This window comes from Polyergus mexicanus, unplaced genomic scaffold, assembly GCF_030449975.1.
Source record: "Polyergus mexicanus isolate NDT 795.1 unplaced genomic scaffold, iyPolMexi1.0 SCAF_13, whole genome shotgun sequence".
Taxonomy (NCBI): Eukaryota; Metazoa; Arthropoda; class Insecta; order Hymenoptera; family Formicidae; genus Polyergus; species Polyergus mexicanus.
Genome location: NW_027223333.1, coordinates 2,012,474 through 2,029,047, shown reverse-complemented (window position 1 = coordinate 2,029,047; position 16,574 = coordinate 2,012,474). Strand labels below are relative to the sequence as shown.

The window sequence follows — 16,574 nt, the reverse complement described above, 5'->3', positions numbered from 1 at the left end:
AATTAGCTCTTTGTCATTTTTTGTGACAATGATTCAAAAACTAATCGTCAATCAAGATTTAATCATGGCTATTTAAGTGTATTGAGAGAAAGATAAGGCAAAAATCATCCAAAAACAATTTGTCATATAAATGATTTATTTCGTTAGTACATACATTTGCGCCAGCACAAAAAAAGGATCGTATTATTATATATAAAATGAGAATAATGCAGAGTTCCTTTTTTCGAGACTAGACACATGCAGCATGGAATTCCTCTACTAATCCGTCTTTATCCTTCCTTTGTGATCGATTTTCGCTTTCGCTCTTCGCCGTCTCTTGTTAATATCGACCAAACGATTCGCATCAATTGTGTACTGTTATCGCGAAGGCAAAATGACATTGGTATCCGACAGTTAACGTCTTCCTATACTCTTTCCATCTCCGAGAAACGTCTAATCGAATTTCTCGAGTAGCAAGATTCGTAATCGTAAGAAAATCATGTGTGTGTTATTAATGGATTCTAGATATCACGAACAAAATAACTTGTATCTATACATGTCTTCTTTCGTTACCGAGCACATGTAACGAAATACTTTTAATTTCTTGATAATTTGTATTAAAGAATATCAATTAGAAGAATATCAAATTTGTATAATAATATAATAAAACTTGCTGTACGAATATTCCTTTAATCGTTGATCAAAAATTATTATTATTGGCAAACTGTGCTACTTTTTATTAGCATCGCATCGCTGCAAGAGAATTCGATTAATGTTTCTCTTTATGTATAGAGAGCCTTGCCACACAGCCCGAATCATAATATTCATAATATTCACAGGGCAGTGTTAGAAGTATCGGAATTACATTAGTACGCGTAAAAGGCAGGCATGAGTGACTCTTCAAGTTTCGTTGCTTATGAGTGAAAAAGATCGAAACTCGATACACTGCTTTCTTTCTCTAACGCTCTTCTCGTAGCTGAACATTTTGCGCGGTGCCACTGGATTCAAAGAACAAAGCAATTCTAAATTATATGCAACTTTTTTTATAAAATCACATATTGGAAATTTATCTTACGATCATAGTTGTCAATGTATTATATGATCTCCATTCACTTTGCGACGAAACAATAATATACAATAGTTTACTCATACTGCGTTATATAGTTCAATATCATGGAATTAAAAAAAAAAAACATTGAGAGTACTTAATTTATATTTAAGTACATCGAGAGTAGATTATGTATATCGCAACACAGAGCTTCTCAACTTTACGTAAATCTTATATAGTTTCGTAAATTTCTCTTTTTCTCATGTTTTACCGGATTAAACGCTGCAATATCCTAATCCTAAATCATTTAGACAGGACGAGGAAAACTGATGACGCTGTTTTAATTTCGCGCAGGATTGAGAAAAAAGATTTTGTATAAATGTATCATTTTGAGAGAAAGTACAGAGATCATTCAAAAATCAAGATGATAATAAAAGTGAATGACACTTGCGAACTAACGATACATTCTATTAATCTTAAGCACGAGATTTCCCTGGCATGTTACATCTACGCACAAATGACCCTCGCAAAAGATCGCACGCATTCTTCGTATTTATAAAAATACGTGCGCGACGGAAACGGCAGCTGCGAGTGACGTTTAAACACTTTTATCATTGCCCGGTGTTTGACAAAGAGCAACAAAACGCGTTCGTCATGAACGAGTACTTTTTTAAAGCTAAACTGTGACCTTGATCTATAAAAATATTTCATTCTCTTCGTCAATAGCAACGCACCTCGTTACAGTCGTGTTGACATTAATTATCTTAGGGTTACGTGAACATGTCACATAATCTATGTGAACTATTTTTCCCTATATGAATCCCTATCGCCCCCTAAGTCGAACGTCGATAAATAAAAAGATAAACTTTCCTGAAGCTCGCGTATCGTAACTACATCGAATTTGGCTGGAAATTGAAATATTGACTATGTACAATCCTTTCCCATTACATTTTGTCGCCTACAATTGACAAAAATTATATTCTACATTAGAGAAAACTTACGAATCGACGACCATCTATTTTATCTAAGTGTACAGGTATACACTGGAAACAATTATTCTCTATATATGCCAGATTCGTTAGTAGCGGTTAAGTTCATACATAGAGACAATGGATGAGTTTCTTATACAGATAGATAATTATATATAACAACGTCAGACGATTTTGCTGCGATCAAAGTGCATCGATCGCGATAATTCGTAATAATTTCCGGAATAATATATCGTTTTTAAGGCGATACTTCGTGTCCTAAAAATTTCACTCGATATCAATTCACTAATTCATGATTATTGTATATCAGTTATTATTTATTATTATTTGTTATTATTATTTTGAAATATTTGCGGTATGATACAACATTCGCAATTCTTCTAAACTGTTAGTTTACATATACCTCCATGCATGGGAACGTTTCCGAATTATCCTTCGCCGATTGTAACAGTTTTTGGTTATCAGATCTGCAACGTTAATAAATGCGATCATGAAAACCGGTGTTTCTCTATCGATCTGTATCGATGGGATCATTAAAATTCAGCAACAAACGATTCGCATCGCGAAGCAATAAGTAAGAGATCAAAAAACTCGAAGAGCTATTGGATTTCTTCAATACCGCTCGATTCGCGTGACGATTTTCTTCAGGAACGAATGGAAGATGTAGCCGAAGACGTAGACGCGAATCGATTCAGTTTGCTATCGATGATGATCTCGTCGCCGTTTCTAATGTTGTATCGGTAGAGTTGCTTGTTCGGATACAACATTTCTTCCGGTCCGTACTGCGCCTTCATTACCTAAAACGTCGAGATTCATTTCGCGCGTATTCCTCGAAATTGATATACGGATATATTCGCGATTTTATTGTAAATGATGAGATAAACATATCGTGTTTTTAATAATTAGCAGAAATTTATATAGGGTACACCGAGAAATTGTTTCCATACCTTGTTACTAATATTTCGGGAAATATTTTTTACAGGAAGTTACAAATTTCAAGCGATGGTATCCAGGATAAGGAATCATATGAAAGGACAGTATGATTTATATCGCGACTTCGGGTTTCTCAAAGGAACGATCGAGGAACCAAACGTTCTGCGAAAATAATATTAAAAATAATATTAATTAATGTAGAACGGAACGGCTTACCTGGTCAACGTAGAAGAGTCTCATTCTATTGGCAGAAATTTTCACCATACTTTCCAATTTGGTTTTTAATTCGAAAACTGTTCTATATACATCGACCGATCGTACCTAAAGGAATGAAAATACGTAACTGAATACATTGTCTGGTGCAGACATTGTTTTTATGCATGTCGCGAATAAAAATTTATATAATCTTCATATTTAATTGTATTAAAAACAATTCTCAGACGAAAAACAAGACTGGATTAATTTTCAAATTGCAAATTTTACTGTTTAATACGATAGATTTATGTAAAGTGTGATGAAAATTGACACGAAAATTAAATACCTCGACGAGATCTCCGTAAGTGAACGTGACCTTGACCCTTTTCTCCGGTGTCAAATCCACGTTTACCAAGGGATCCAACTTTCCGTGAATAGCCACAAGCTCGGAATATCTGAAAATTGAAAAAGGGGGTCAAGTTGGCGTCTCCGGTGTAAAGAAGCGACGGTCGTAAAACGAGAATACTCTAATAGGCTCGAGTAAAGTTAGAACCGCGGGAAAACCAGAATTGTAACGTGTATAAGATTCATTCGGAACGATCGCCTTGCTCACTAAGGGAGAAACGACGATTTCGAGACTCACCTTTCAGGCCGATCAGCTTCCGGTTTGTCCATATAATAACGTATAAAAGCCCTCTCGGCGTCCTCGCGTTCCTGGGACGATATCACGCCGCCGCCGTTCAGAGTCTCGACGTTTGGCAACCGAGCTATTAGTAGCTGCCGCCTCTCGTGTTCCGTGTACTCGCGAGGGCTCTGATTTTAAATGGAGAGATATAAAGTGGTGAATCAAAATTCGTACAAGTCAATTGCTATATAATAAAATACATATAATAAAGAGATCTAAATTTTATATATATGTATATATGTTTGCATTTTGAGAGATTATACAGATTATCTTAAAATTTTTGCCATCATTTTAGCTGTGCTCTAATAATGAACGGATCTATAAAAAATAATAAATTAATGATAGAAATAATAATATAAAAAGCAAAAATTAAGAAATAAAAAAAGGATAATGAATATATATATATATATATCTGAAATAATAATTCAGATTTAGATAACATCAAAATTCGAATTGCATTTTAGATCAATTATAAATAATGTCAAAGAGCTATACTATATTACCTTTGTAATATATCGCGACTGCAATTATAGAGGCCGATAATTTAAAGAATAGAAAACACATTCCGTAATAAAACTGGTTATTCATTGAATTGAAGGTCACCATGTTACGCGCACGTGTCGTTTTAATTGGCACCGTCATGTGTCGAACTATTTTATTCTAATTCTAACATGTGAAACACAACGAGGTTCCTCTGTTTTATAATACAATGGAGCGAATATTTTTCGCATAATTAATTCATACAGTACTTGAAAGTACAAGATGCGTTTGTAGAGCTTATCGATTCTGAAAACTTATTTTTGAAACTCATGCGTTACAATAATCTGTAAACCTATTTGAACAGTGCCAAGACTCAATTGCTTTATGTCCGTGCGGAAAGATCTCTTCGAGCTTACTAGGACGTATATTTCTCACGTATAGTCGCAAACAACTGTCGCATTCGATGATGTCAAAGATTAGACACATGTCTCTAATCTGTCTATCATCGAGTACGCTCAGATTGAGAGACGCATTTTGAGAGAGTGAAAATAACCCTACGCTTCAAATAATTTTCGTACCGTATCATATTTCGTACCATATATTCTCCCTAATCGTTCATCGTATAAATTTGCTTCGCGTTACTTCGAGGAACATATTTTTGCCTATTGTTTTAAGTACATAACGGTTAAAACTTCGAACTATCGCGTGCATTGTAATTATCTTCTCTGTTAGAATTGATTTCTGGCTCGTCGAGAAATTTATTTCATTTTTTATAGACATAGCATATCAAAATTTAGATATTTCATTTTAAATTTAATACCACGTGTAATATTCATTTAGAAAAGATAAAGAATGAATTGTGCATTTCAGAAGTGAAATCGCATCCGGTCTTTAATCGACCAACGAAACGTGATATCGAGATACATCAATCGAAACGTTTCCCAAACGGCAAACGTGATATGAGACTTGTCAATCTTTGATCGTCGGAAGAGGAAGAGTCGCTTACCTCGAAAAGCGGACATCCTTGAATCCTAAGCGACTTGAGAGCGGGGAACCTGGCGAGTCTCTCGACCTCGTCCCAAGTCGATAACAGGGTACCGTTCATGTTCAAGAACCTCAGCATCCTGAAGGGATCGTGAGGCGATTTGATGGTCGTTCCGTTGGACTCCGACTCCGATTCAGATCTATCGTAATTGACCTTGCCCTCGAATATTCTATTTCTCTTCTCCTCCGTCGACGACGTGTGCTCATCTACATCTAAATGATTCATGTTCTCGTTATCCTGCCCGTGGTCCTCTTCCTTCGCTCGTCGATCGTTCTCGGGCAGCAAATTCCGATTTTCCTCTAGAGCGAGCGATCTGATTGGGCACTCGGCGAGGACAAGACTCTTCAGATTTGGAAATAGATATCTAAAAAAAAAAAAAAAAAAAAAAGAATAGACGACGCCTAATGAGTGCCACCGAACTAAGCAATTTTATTTATATTTGAATATTAAAAGATCTCGAAACAACGATAATATTAATTGTACTTTGAATGTGGATAAAAATAGTTTTTATAGTATGATTTTATAAACCGTATATTATGAATCAATTCCTCTTTATTGTATTAGCATAAGAAAAACGATATCGTAAGAAAGTTACCCCAACTTGGAGATCTCGTTCCAAATTTCCACCGGATTGCCGGTGAAGTGTAACTTCTTCAGCGCCGGGTTTACATTCTCCGGCTTCTGGTAATCGAGGTCCACCGTTTTGTACTCGTTCAACGACAAGTGGAGCTCCTCGAGATTCCGTAGAAGCCGCACCAATCCCTGCACCGTCGACCAGGACACCCTAGTGCCGTTCAGCACGAGATTCCTCAGAAGATCGTAGTTACCGTCCTTGACGTCCAATACCTCCGCGAGGCAATTGAAACTGAGATTGACAAACTTGATTTTAGGCATATGTTGCAGAATGCCGAACACCTCCGTCCACTGCGACAGCTTGTTCTGCGCCAGATCAAGCTCCTCGACGTTCTTGCACTTGCTACGTAGCTTTTCGGCATCGTTGCCCGCCGACTCGATGTCGCAGTCCTGGAGCACTAGCAAAGCCGGCACTGTATGCCGTGGAGATTTCTTGGGGATGAAGATGCTCACTGACAAAGCGGCCTTGGGCGAGCCGGACTCCGCTTCATCATCCGTCAACGAGCAGTCCGTCGTCGAGCTGCCGTACTTCAGCTCCAGCGCTTCCAGCAACGACGGCATTTTTACAGCATTCTAGGAAAATTTTAAAGAATATGCTTTTTTTTAAATATCCAACAATTTATTGATATCAAAACAGTTAAGATTTGTGCTACAGAATAGCGCTTCCAATTATTATTATGTGCACAGGGCACATAATAAATATTAAATATATCATTAAAGTTGCTACTTTAAGAAGAAAAATTAAGAAAGAGAGAGAATAGAGAGAGAGAGAGAGAGAGAGAGAGATTAATCTGTTTGAAAATATAAATTCTGTTCCCCCCGAATGAGAATTGAAATACAAATACGAGTGAATACGCACACTATCGGCCGAATATAACACAAAGCGATACCGCGGGAACATAAAAGGAGGAAGGAGAAAAAGGGAGAGAAGGAAAAACCTTCGAGCCGATCATCCTCGAGACACGTTAGAATCTGGTCTCACCATATCCGCTAAGGTCACGCCATTGTCTTTTTGCGCAGCGACTGAGAACCGGTACTGGTTCTCCGAGTAGTCGACACAAAACATTCCTCGCGATTGCGCCCAGGCTCGCCCACGCGCCGACACGCGAGGGAACTCGGAACGAATCTGAACCTGTTTTGCCTATCGGCGCGCCGACTGAGAATAATCATTCTCGATAAAAGAGAAAAAAATTAACAAGTATCGAGTATGTACAAGTATAAAAAAAGAATAAGAAGTATTTTAATACTTTGAAGATGAAGTCGAAATGAGAAAGAAAGAGACTGAAGAATCTCACGAGTAGAGTGTCCATCTCTATTTTGGGATCACTTTGAAGATTAGGACGGATCGAATACACAGATAAATACTTCAAAAACCTTTATCATAGACACTTTGGTTGTTTTTGAAACTCTAAGATACACAGAACATATGGAAGAGATATATTTCAGAAATTATCGGTTGGAAAAGTTTCTATCCGTGAAAAAAATCGTATTATTTTAGATATTATATAATCCTATTTTAAATAACATATTGAGAGAGAGATATATATATTTATAAATTAATTAAACTGTCATAATTCAAGTTTGTAATGTAAATAACGTAATATACTAAATAGCTCATAGATATTTTTGTTTAACTTTAAAAATTAATTCTTTATTTTAACGATATTAAATTATTGAAATTGCTTTTGTTCTCAAGCTCAAGTTGAAATTTCGAAGCCATTAATTCAATTAATATCATACTGTAGGTAAAACTCTCAACGATTCTTCATCGTATCGCGATTTCTCGAGCGTAGCGATGATTCGCTATGCAACGTCAACAGTAGTCATCAGAGACGAGCTTTTAAATCTATTATACACGGCATGATTATTAATACGTAGCCCTAGATTACCACATCTTCAATCAGCGATAAATGCCTTTCTACGCTATATACGGCCCACTCGGTCATTCGACGCGTCTTCACTATGCATGACGACCGCAATTCAACCATCTTCCACGTGTCGCGCAACACGATACGTACCTGACTTTAATATCCACAATTGCATTATTTATTAGACCGAAGAGAGTGAGACTGTTGCATTTGTATTCGCGAAAGTGTAGCGTCCGGCATAGTTTCGGCTTATCGAGACATCTCGAATTGTCCTGATCTTGACAGGAGGAAGGAGGTAACGCTTCCTATTATGTGATATCTAGTATCTTATCCACATCCTGCGAGATTGTAAGACCGATATTTATACGACGCAGAATTTGCATGCATCGGGAACTTTAAGGATTCTTCGAGCCCGCTCGAAAGACCGCGTTACGTTGGACGACATGTAACTTGTAAAAAGACCGTTCGCTGCGCGCACGTCAAATTACACCTGCGTTTATGCAAGAAGGCTATCACGATTACATCGCGTCGCACATTCTGGAATGTTTCATTAATTTACGCATGCCCGCGCATTTCGAAAAAATACACGTTATGGAGAACAATTCTCGCATAATCAGGATGCAAATTTCGCGCTCTACAAATATTCATCGCGACAGACAAATAATGATATACGCGATGAGACGAATTAATTATTTTTCTCAACCTTTTTCTTTTTTTTTTTAACTCCCACAATTTTTCTAAAAGATTCTATCCGCGCAATTAAATTTATTTGAGGAAAAGAAAGTACGAAATCCCTCGCATTCGTCGAACAAGAATAGGAAGAACTGAAACAAGAACACAAGGACATCCTCCAGAGAAAATAAGCATCTCAAGCTTTATATGATTTTTAGAAATGAAACGGAAATTATGGTAAAAAAACTTAAGCGACTCGCGCATCGAAAATTCGGATACGCTTGTTCGCGGAGAGAATCGGCAATGATGTGGCGAGAAACATATCGCGTATCATATCGCGAACGGTTAATTCGGGATGCTCTGGTTTTGATCAGGCGACTCCAGCGGCATCGTCGATTGGCGAACAGGATCGGTTTAGAGGAGTGAATGTTATAAATCGCGATCTCTAAGAGCGCGCTCGACTCTCCTACTCCTATACGTAATAGTCGGCGATATCGGTTCAACGGCCATGCGAAATTAACTTTCTCCGTTCTACGAGCGAGCAAACGGGAGGCGTAAGCCACGAAAACCGTGCACTGCATCGCGCGTCGCGTTAAAATCGGAGGCGCGTGTTCGTTGTTGCTCCATCTCGACGCGGTTCGGGCCCGGGAAAGTCCCGGCACGGTCAGTGGACACGTTCCCGCACATCTGGGAATTGTGTTCTAGATTTTCATCTTCTTTCGCGAGACGACTTTCTAAAATTACGAAAAATGTAAACAATCGATCTTTCATACAGTGCAGATAATTTTTTTTTTTTTTTTTTGCGAATGCAATAGATGGATTTTTTACCTAATGATATATGGAAGATTAAGCGCGCACGATAGTTACAAAATAATTCCGCGAAAAATACGAGATGCTTTTGTGGAGAATCGCGTATGTTATTTTTTTTTCACGAATAATGAATTACGAATATATTATTATTTTACGAATTTACATGATAATAATTACGTGTTTCTTAAGCGAGAAATGCAATTTCGATTTCAAACTCGCTTGCGAAATCACACGATTTGCTATTTAGACATATACACAATAGCCCACAGCTGGTAATAAAATAGAGAAAAGCAAGAGCGAGAATGCCGTGGATTTAGAACAGCCTTTTACGAATTACGGAAACCGTTAATGGAATACAATTGTAAGAGATTCACTCTCTATGTAATTTCACGCTGGTTGCAGATGTGTTTCGATTTATATGATAAAAGAATATTTATATTTCGTATACGACCACTGAAAGCGAAGCCCGAGTAGATTCGACAGATTCGAAACGAAATTCGTTGCTTCGAAAGAGAGACGAGACGATCCAAAAATATAAACGTAATAAATAATAAATTAAAGGCTCTGATATAACAAAATTAAATTTTGTTTTTAAATTTTAATTTTGTTATATACGTAATGTATATAAATATACGTAATAAATATTAATTAAATAATCACATATCATCACGTATAAATGACAACAGAATATAAATAGAAAGCGAGTGTATTTTGCACAAAAATATATTTTATTTTACATTATCCCCTACGAGATAAACAAATCAATTCTAAGGTAATTTATTATCTTCTTAACAGAGTTAGCGATTTATTGTATTGTTGCTAACGCAATAAGGGGAAAAAAAAAAAAACATGACAAGGAGACATCAGCGAGCATATAGCACGGATACACACGAATCGCAGCTGACAATCAGCTGAGTTGCGAGACTTGAACGGTATTAAAGTGAGCCTTGCATCCCGTTCGCCCGCGCAGCCAGCTACGCGTAACGTAACGCTAAATATACGACAGTGATGACGATTACGAAATGTCAGATAGAATTGGCGGCGCAGTGGGTCAGTCACGTTGCCGTTAATACAACGCTCGAACGTCGGAAAGGAACGTGGCCGACCTTCTTATTTCTCATAAAAATATAATTTTTTTTTTATATATATATATAATGTATATGAATCTCGACATTTTATCGTTTATTATTTTTCTATCTCGCGTTATGATATTTGTAATATTTTCAATTTATATATTTCACGAAATATTCATTTTCGCTTGCTTTGTTATATGTTTCCGCTAATTGTAAAAATGTCTAATGTAGGATTTTCAATCTGATTTATCCTTTAATATCTTTCGCGCCTCTACAGACCGGAAATCTCAAGGTCGGGATAAAAGCGCCAACGAGACGCGATAAATTCAAATGCGCGTTTAACGATGAGCCTCGGCGATAAGTCTTCGAAATTTCAAATATGAACCGAGGTTAAATCGCGAAGGAGGACATCGGTCGATGCGTATTTTACGCGTTTAAATTTTATATTTTCATCCACAAAAAAGGAATGTGATAAATGTCGTCTTCTCTCTCTCTCTCTCTCCTCTCCTTTTGTCTCTCGTGTCAGCGTCGCGGAAATACAGTAGGAAACGACGGATTAGGAAAGATTGAAGCTTTCCTTACGATGCCTTTCACCGATCGCAAAAAAAAAAAAAAAAAAAGCGAGGGAGAAACCAAAATGCGCCGGACGCGCATCGGAGCGAGACGACGAACGTCTCGCTTTTACGTCTCACGTGTAAAACCTGATGAAGTAACATTGACGAAAGTTCGCGTCGCTCCTCCGCTGCGCAAATGCAGCCGTGTCGACGGAATATTACTCACATTGTTCAAGGTTGCTCGCGGCAACAGCACACAATGACTATACATCTCTGTTGCATAGAGTCGCTGTCAATTTCATTGGCGGAATATTTTTCACAAGATATATGCAATTCGCGTAAAACTACATTAAATCCGCGCCAAGTTCATAAAAGCGGCTGAAAATTGAAGCGGCGAAACACTTGACGAAATTTCGAATAAAGATGACGAAAGATAATAGAATGTTTAGAGAGCTGATAATTAATTTTTGTATATATAAAAAAAAAAAAATAATAATAACGCGACCCTTAAAAATTTATTAGAATAATCAATTATTATATATAAGAAAAATTCGTTTATAAAAAAAATTTGTAGATCGATTGAAATATTTTCTTGTCAAGTTTTACGAGTCGAACGGATGCGATTATTAACAATACCGCGACGCGATAATCGATAAGCAATGCCCCCGATTCCGCTTATCTCAAAAATAGACGCACTACTGGAAATATCCTATATATATTATATATATAATCAAGGAATATATATATTCTCTCTTTCTTTTTCCTGTTTGTACGTCTCTCGAATCCTAAAAACGCGTCTCGCATCAGCGTATGGCAATTAAATTGATGTGTGTGTGAGAAAGCAGTAGCGACGAGAGAAGGAGAAATATACACACGTGTCATAGAGTCACTATGTAATTTTTCATTGTCAGATCTCTCGGTAAGTTTAAAATCCGTTTCTTTTCAGGCAAGATTTGATGATTACGATTCGATATAATTAGCGTGACCTCGAAATTTTCAACATTATATATACCTTCGCTCGAATTAAAACTGAGATTAGGTCGAAATGGGGAATCAACGCTAATTGCAAAATAAAATCATCTCGATCGTTTGTATAAGTTGTGTAATATTTAATATAAAATATTTACTTCCAGCTGAGAAACGCTGCGCAATAGTTTTGAAACACTCGGTGTGCATTATAGATAGACCGTTCATTAAAATACTATATCTATATTGCAGCGAACCTCTCCCTTTCGAGCACAACTAGCTGCGCGTTTTATAGCAGCGGTTTTATTACTACGTTATAAGAATCGCTAGACATTTTATGAGAGTTTCACGAATAAATCTTCCGGATCCGCTCAAAATCTTCGGGAGCCGAATCAAACTTTGAAGTTATACATAATCGGAAAATTTTTGACAATTTTTTTTCAAGATTTCGATAATTTTAATAAGGTCAGGCATTGTCTTCGCCAGATACATTACAGATTTACTTTTTACTTCGTCAAGATGACGAAACATTGTCAAGCAATAGCTCAGAATAAAAGAAAAATATGAGAAAATAAGAATAGAAATGCAAATAGTCATGTGTCAATATCGAAAAATATTTATTAATACTCTAGATTTCTGCGAATAATTCCCTGATAACGCGTCCGAGATGATTCGGTTTGTCTTATCTTATTTTCTATCTTCGTTATCGTCTATCTTGTTGGATTTTAGTTTCTTTACATTTGCTCAATATTGCCGTGTTGTAAACGAAACATTTTCCGTAGAATGGCCAAGTAGTCGCAGAATGAAATTGAAACGGAATCTACTTTGCTTTATCGCAGGTAGCAACGGGAAGTTTCGCGAAAATATATTCATCCGGTGAAAAATCTCGCTACCATAAGCGAAAAATAAACGTATCTAGTGCGTGAGATTTTTCAATTCGCCCGCTAATGAGATTAATTGCTTTGATTAAACTCAATCGGCAATTTTCAGACCTGATTTGCTTACTGATAAAAATAGATTCGATAATATTGCACATCCCAGAGATACACACGCAAATTATTTACCAAAGATTCTATCTATATTAATATCGATTTCTATGAGATTTTTTTCTACACGATTCATTTCATATAAATACAGTGCGATCTCGAGGAAAGGATACAATTCTTGGAATTTTTATATTTTCTTTATACGCATGCGAGGTTGGGAAAAAATAATGGCAGGATCATATTTAAAGAAATATCTTGAGGAGCGAGAACGGGAGAATAATTTACGGAGATTCACGTGGGAGCGCATCGAAAAATCTACGAGGCACAGCTGCTCGATTTCTACGATGACGATCGATAACGCAAATATGGCGATGCAATAGCAACTGCGACGTATTTTTAGCGATCGAATGCACCGAGGGATCTTTGTAAACTTCGGCTCTGACATCCAAACGCGTCTCTCGCGAATATACTTTTCCTACACACGCTCCTTTCTTCCCTCATTTACGTAATATAATTTTAAATCGATTGAAATTTTATGCGCGAAAAGTTGTTTAAACGCGTCACTAGGATAAAATTCGTTGCACAAAGGCGTTAAATCATCGCGAATGAAAGGACTCTGCTGTCAATGGGACGTGAAGCTGATTAGATCTCGAGCCAACTACGCGTTTCGAAACGATGCGCCATCAATTGCGTTGTAAATGTCAAAATAATTTGCATTTTATTGCACTTTAGCGAGAGCTTAGCAAGTTTATCTCGCGTTTTTAGAGATAAGATCTATAATCAGAGAAATAATATTAGGCGTACAACTTTGCTTCCGCCGTTTTTTTTTTCAGAAATTCGAGGCTTTATTGTAAAAAACTGGTTATACATTTATGATTCAAAGTATTGTCCACTCTCAATGATCGTGCCAATTCTTTTTGACTTTGACTCGAGTCTTCATTAAGTAATGCCTCCGATTCTGCATCTTCGAAAACCTTCTCTCTTCCACCGTTATGCCGCGCTTCGACGTGAAAATCACCGTTCTTGAAGCGTCGAAACCACTCACGACACGTTCTTTCATTAATAGCGGCTTCACCATAAGTATTTGAGAGCATTCGATGAGCCTCGGCCGTAGATTTCTTCATATTGAAGCAGAAAATTAAAACCTCCCGCAAATGACGAGAATTTTGCTCGTAAACTGACATTTTCAATCGAGAATAACTTTATGACGCGGACACAAATCGACTAATGTTTCTATGGGGTTATGTTGACAGATGCCCAAGTTTATCGCATGACGTCTATGATGTATTTATTTCGACCACTACTTACCGCTAAAGCCATCTATAGGAAAACGGCGGAAGCAAAGTTGTACACCTAATAAATAAACTGCGTAATCGTTTTTAAATAACGGCGAAGATTTCCCTTCGATACGATCATACACTTCGTAATTCATTTCGCTCGATATCGCTGACATCATATATTTTTCTAATATAATAGTAAACATAATCTCTTAGCTCAAATATCTCTTAACTCTTTTAAACGATCATTGTTTCTTCGTCTTCGTTAAATTTTCTTTTTTTTTTCTATTCTATCTTACCTTTTTTTTTGTGTTATATCTGTCTTTTTTCTCATCTATTCTCTCAGCATCCTATTCTGAGTTTTCTTGTTGATGTTGAGATTGTTATCACATTTTTCTTTTCTTTTTCGTATTAAAGGGATCACTTTTCCCGTTTATAAATTAAATAAATGACGCCGTTTATTTTTCTTTCTCCTAATTAAAATCTTTATGGTGCTCGAATTGCGTGAGGGTCGGAGTTATATGAAATCCTATCCTCCTTCCTATCTCGACCTTGTTGATCTCACCAAGGCTATTACGCGGTGACAATACATGCTCTTTGCGCGAAAGCGTAATCGTAAAATTCGCTAAACAATGAAACGGTCGCGGGGGGAGCATCGCTGACACGTTGGAATTCGATTGCGCAATCGACGATCGGACGTTTAGAGACGCTTTTGCCAGTAGGCGCGTTCATTGAACGTTACGTAAGTCGCGCTAAAGTGCAAATAGCGCGAATAAAGACTGCGACAACAAGCTCCGAGTTATATCTATGCAACACATTTTCTCGAGTTTACGAATTGTCAAAGTGTCGCGACAGTTCTCAGCGATCCCAATAAGGCGTCTTCTTTCTATCTCGCTTTAAAGTTACGCGATATTTCGCGAAGTTTTATTATCTGCGACTCTCTAAAAATGATAAATTCATTTTGCGAGAATTGCGACGATTGTCCAGAAATCTCATGCGACGAACAAAGAGGAGTCCTGGTAAAAAAAAAAAAAAAAAAAAAAAGATGCTCGATTTAATGAAGATGAGTAACGGAAAGGTGGTCGCTTGCACCGGAAACAGCGCGATCGATTTGCAGTCCGGCAGTAGCCAAGCCCATTATGCGAAAGACAGGATATGATTGTTCTATAAAAAATAAAAATAAAAGTGATAAACCGTGTACACAATAATAAATATTAGACAGAAAGCTAACATTGACAGAAGATTTTTTTATATGCTTCATGCTTTATAATATATTATTACAAATTAAAATAGATGAAGAATAAGCTTATTTTTTCCGTAGAAATGATCATACTTTTAAATATACGAAAAGATAATCATACAAATTTTATGTGGCAAAGAAAGAGATTAGGCTTTACGTCTACATTTTATTGTATTTTCAAACTATTTACATCCCTTTCCTATATATGTATACGACAATAATTATATAACTGATATATTTCAACTCTCTCATCTCTTTTATTTTGTTACTAGTCCCCTAAAAAAAAAAAAAATATATATATATATATATATAAAAATTGCTAACATTAACTGAATCATCCTGTATATCAAGGTGAGTTCCACATCGCTTCCGGACATCTTACAATTAGATCTAATTGTTGATACCGCTCGACGGATGTGTAATGAGCAAAATAGCTTCCCGATAGCTTCCTATGAAAACACGGTTGTCCGAGGTGATGCGCGAGCGCGAGACACGAGCTTCCGAGTCTTATCTATCGACAATCAGGTCCATATTCGAATCCAGGAACCTCTTTGGCGAGGCCCTTCTCTCTCTCTCTCTCTCTCTCTCTCTCTCTCTCTCTCTCTCTCTCTCTCTCTCTCTTGCCAGAAAGATCTCGATGACCCTAAACTAAACGCGGACGTGTATACGCATAGTAACGCAATCGCGGTAATTGCGTGCGTGCGTGTCACACGAGCGTGACGAGCGCGAACGTCGCGTCGCGACTTCCGCGATTGACGTAGGGCGCGAGTTGACGTGAAAAAGATCTCGAAAGGGGTCAAATCGGGTTAAGGATCAGATGGGACTCGAACGCCACTCGCATCTTTACTTACTGCTTCGCAGATTGCCTTTGATAATCGGTCACGTCACATCCGTGGATACATACATACATATATAAACACACGCACGCATGTACGCGCTCGCGCGCGCACACACAATCGAGCGACGATTATCTCCTACGCATTCGACTTCGCGGGCGGGATGCGCTTTCTGTCGCGTCAGCAACTTCACGGCGTCTCGCGGACTCGGATATGCGATTCCTCGAGCGGAGGACGAGTGAGACGTCGCGCGCGAACGCGCCGTTCGCCATCCAGCGTTGGACTGGCTCCTTTGTTTAGTAAAC

At 37.5% G+C, this 16,574-nt stretch overlaps 2 protein-coding genes across 2 annotated transcripts in view; one reads left to right on the top strand and one right to left on the bottom strand.

The window, feature by feature from the left end:
* The window catches only part of LOC138938638 (uncharacterized), a 24,638-nt gene extending 21,307 nt beyond the window's left edge, over positions 1-3,331 (top strand). The window contains exon 7 of the transcript XR_011447733.1: positions 2,999-3,331. The gene's annotated coding sequence lies outside the window, so the exon portion shown is untranslated. The remainder of the gene's footprint in view (positions 1-2,998) is intronic.
* On the bottom strand, positions 119-16,574 carry Mlt (tubulin folding cofactor E like protein mlt). Its single transcript, XM_070305792.1, has 8 exons — positions 16,285-16,574; positions 5,950-6,560; positions 5,316-5,718; positions 3,788-3,957; positions 3,491-3,599; positions 3,166-3,270; positions 2,636-2,813; positions 119-2,483 (listed from the first exon to the last, which is right to left on the bottom strand). Exons 2-7 carry the CDS (start codon positions 6,546-6,548, stop codon positions 2,661-2,663), a joined length of 1,539 nt encoding a protein of 512 aa, XP_070161893.1. The 5' UTR covers positions 6,549-6,560; positions 16,285-16,574; the 3' UTR covers positions 119-2,483; positions 2,636-2,660.

Excerpts from the sequence above, each read along its gene's own strand:
- Mlt (XM_070305792.1), bottom strand. The coding sequence starts at position 6,548 with ATGCCGTCGTTGCTGGAAGCGCTGGAGCTGAAGTACGGCAGCTCGACG. Across the intron at positions 3,600-3,787 it reads GAAGCTGATCGGCCTGAAAG|ATATTCCGAGCTTGTGGCTA; the intron begins GTGAGTCTCGAA and ends TTCAATTTTCAG. Across the intron at positions 3,271-3,490 it reads CTTACGGAGATCTCGTCGAG|GTACGATCGGTCGATGTATA; the intron begins GTATTTAATTTT and ends TCATTCCTTTAG.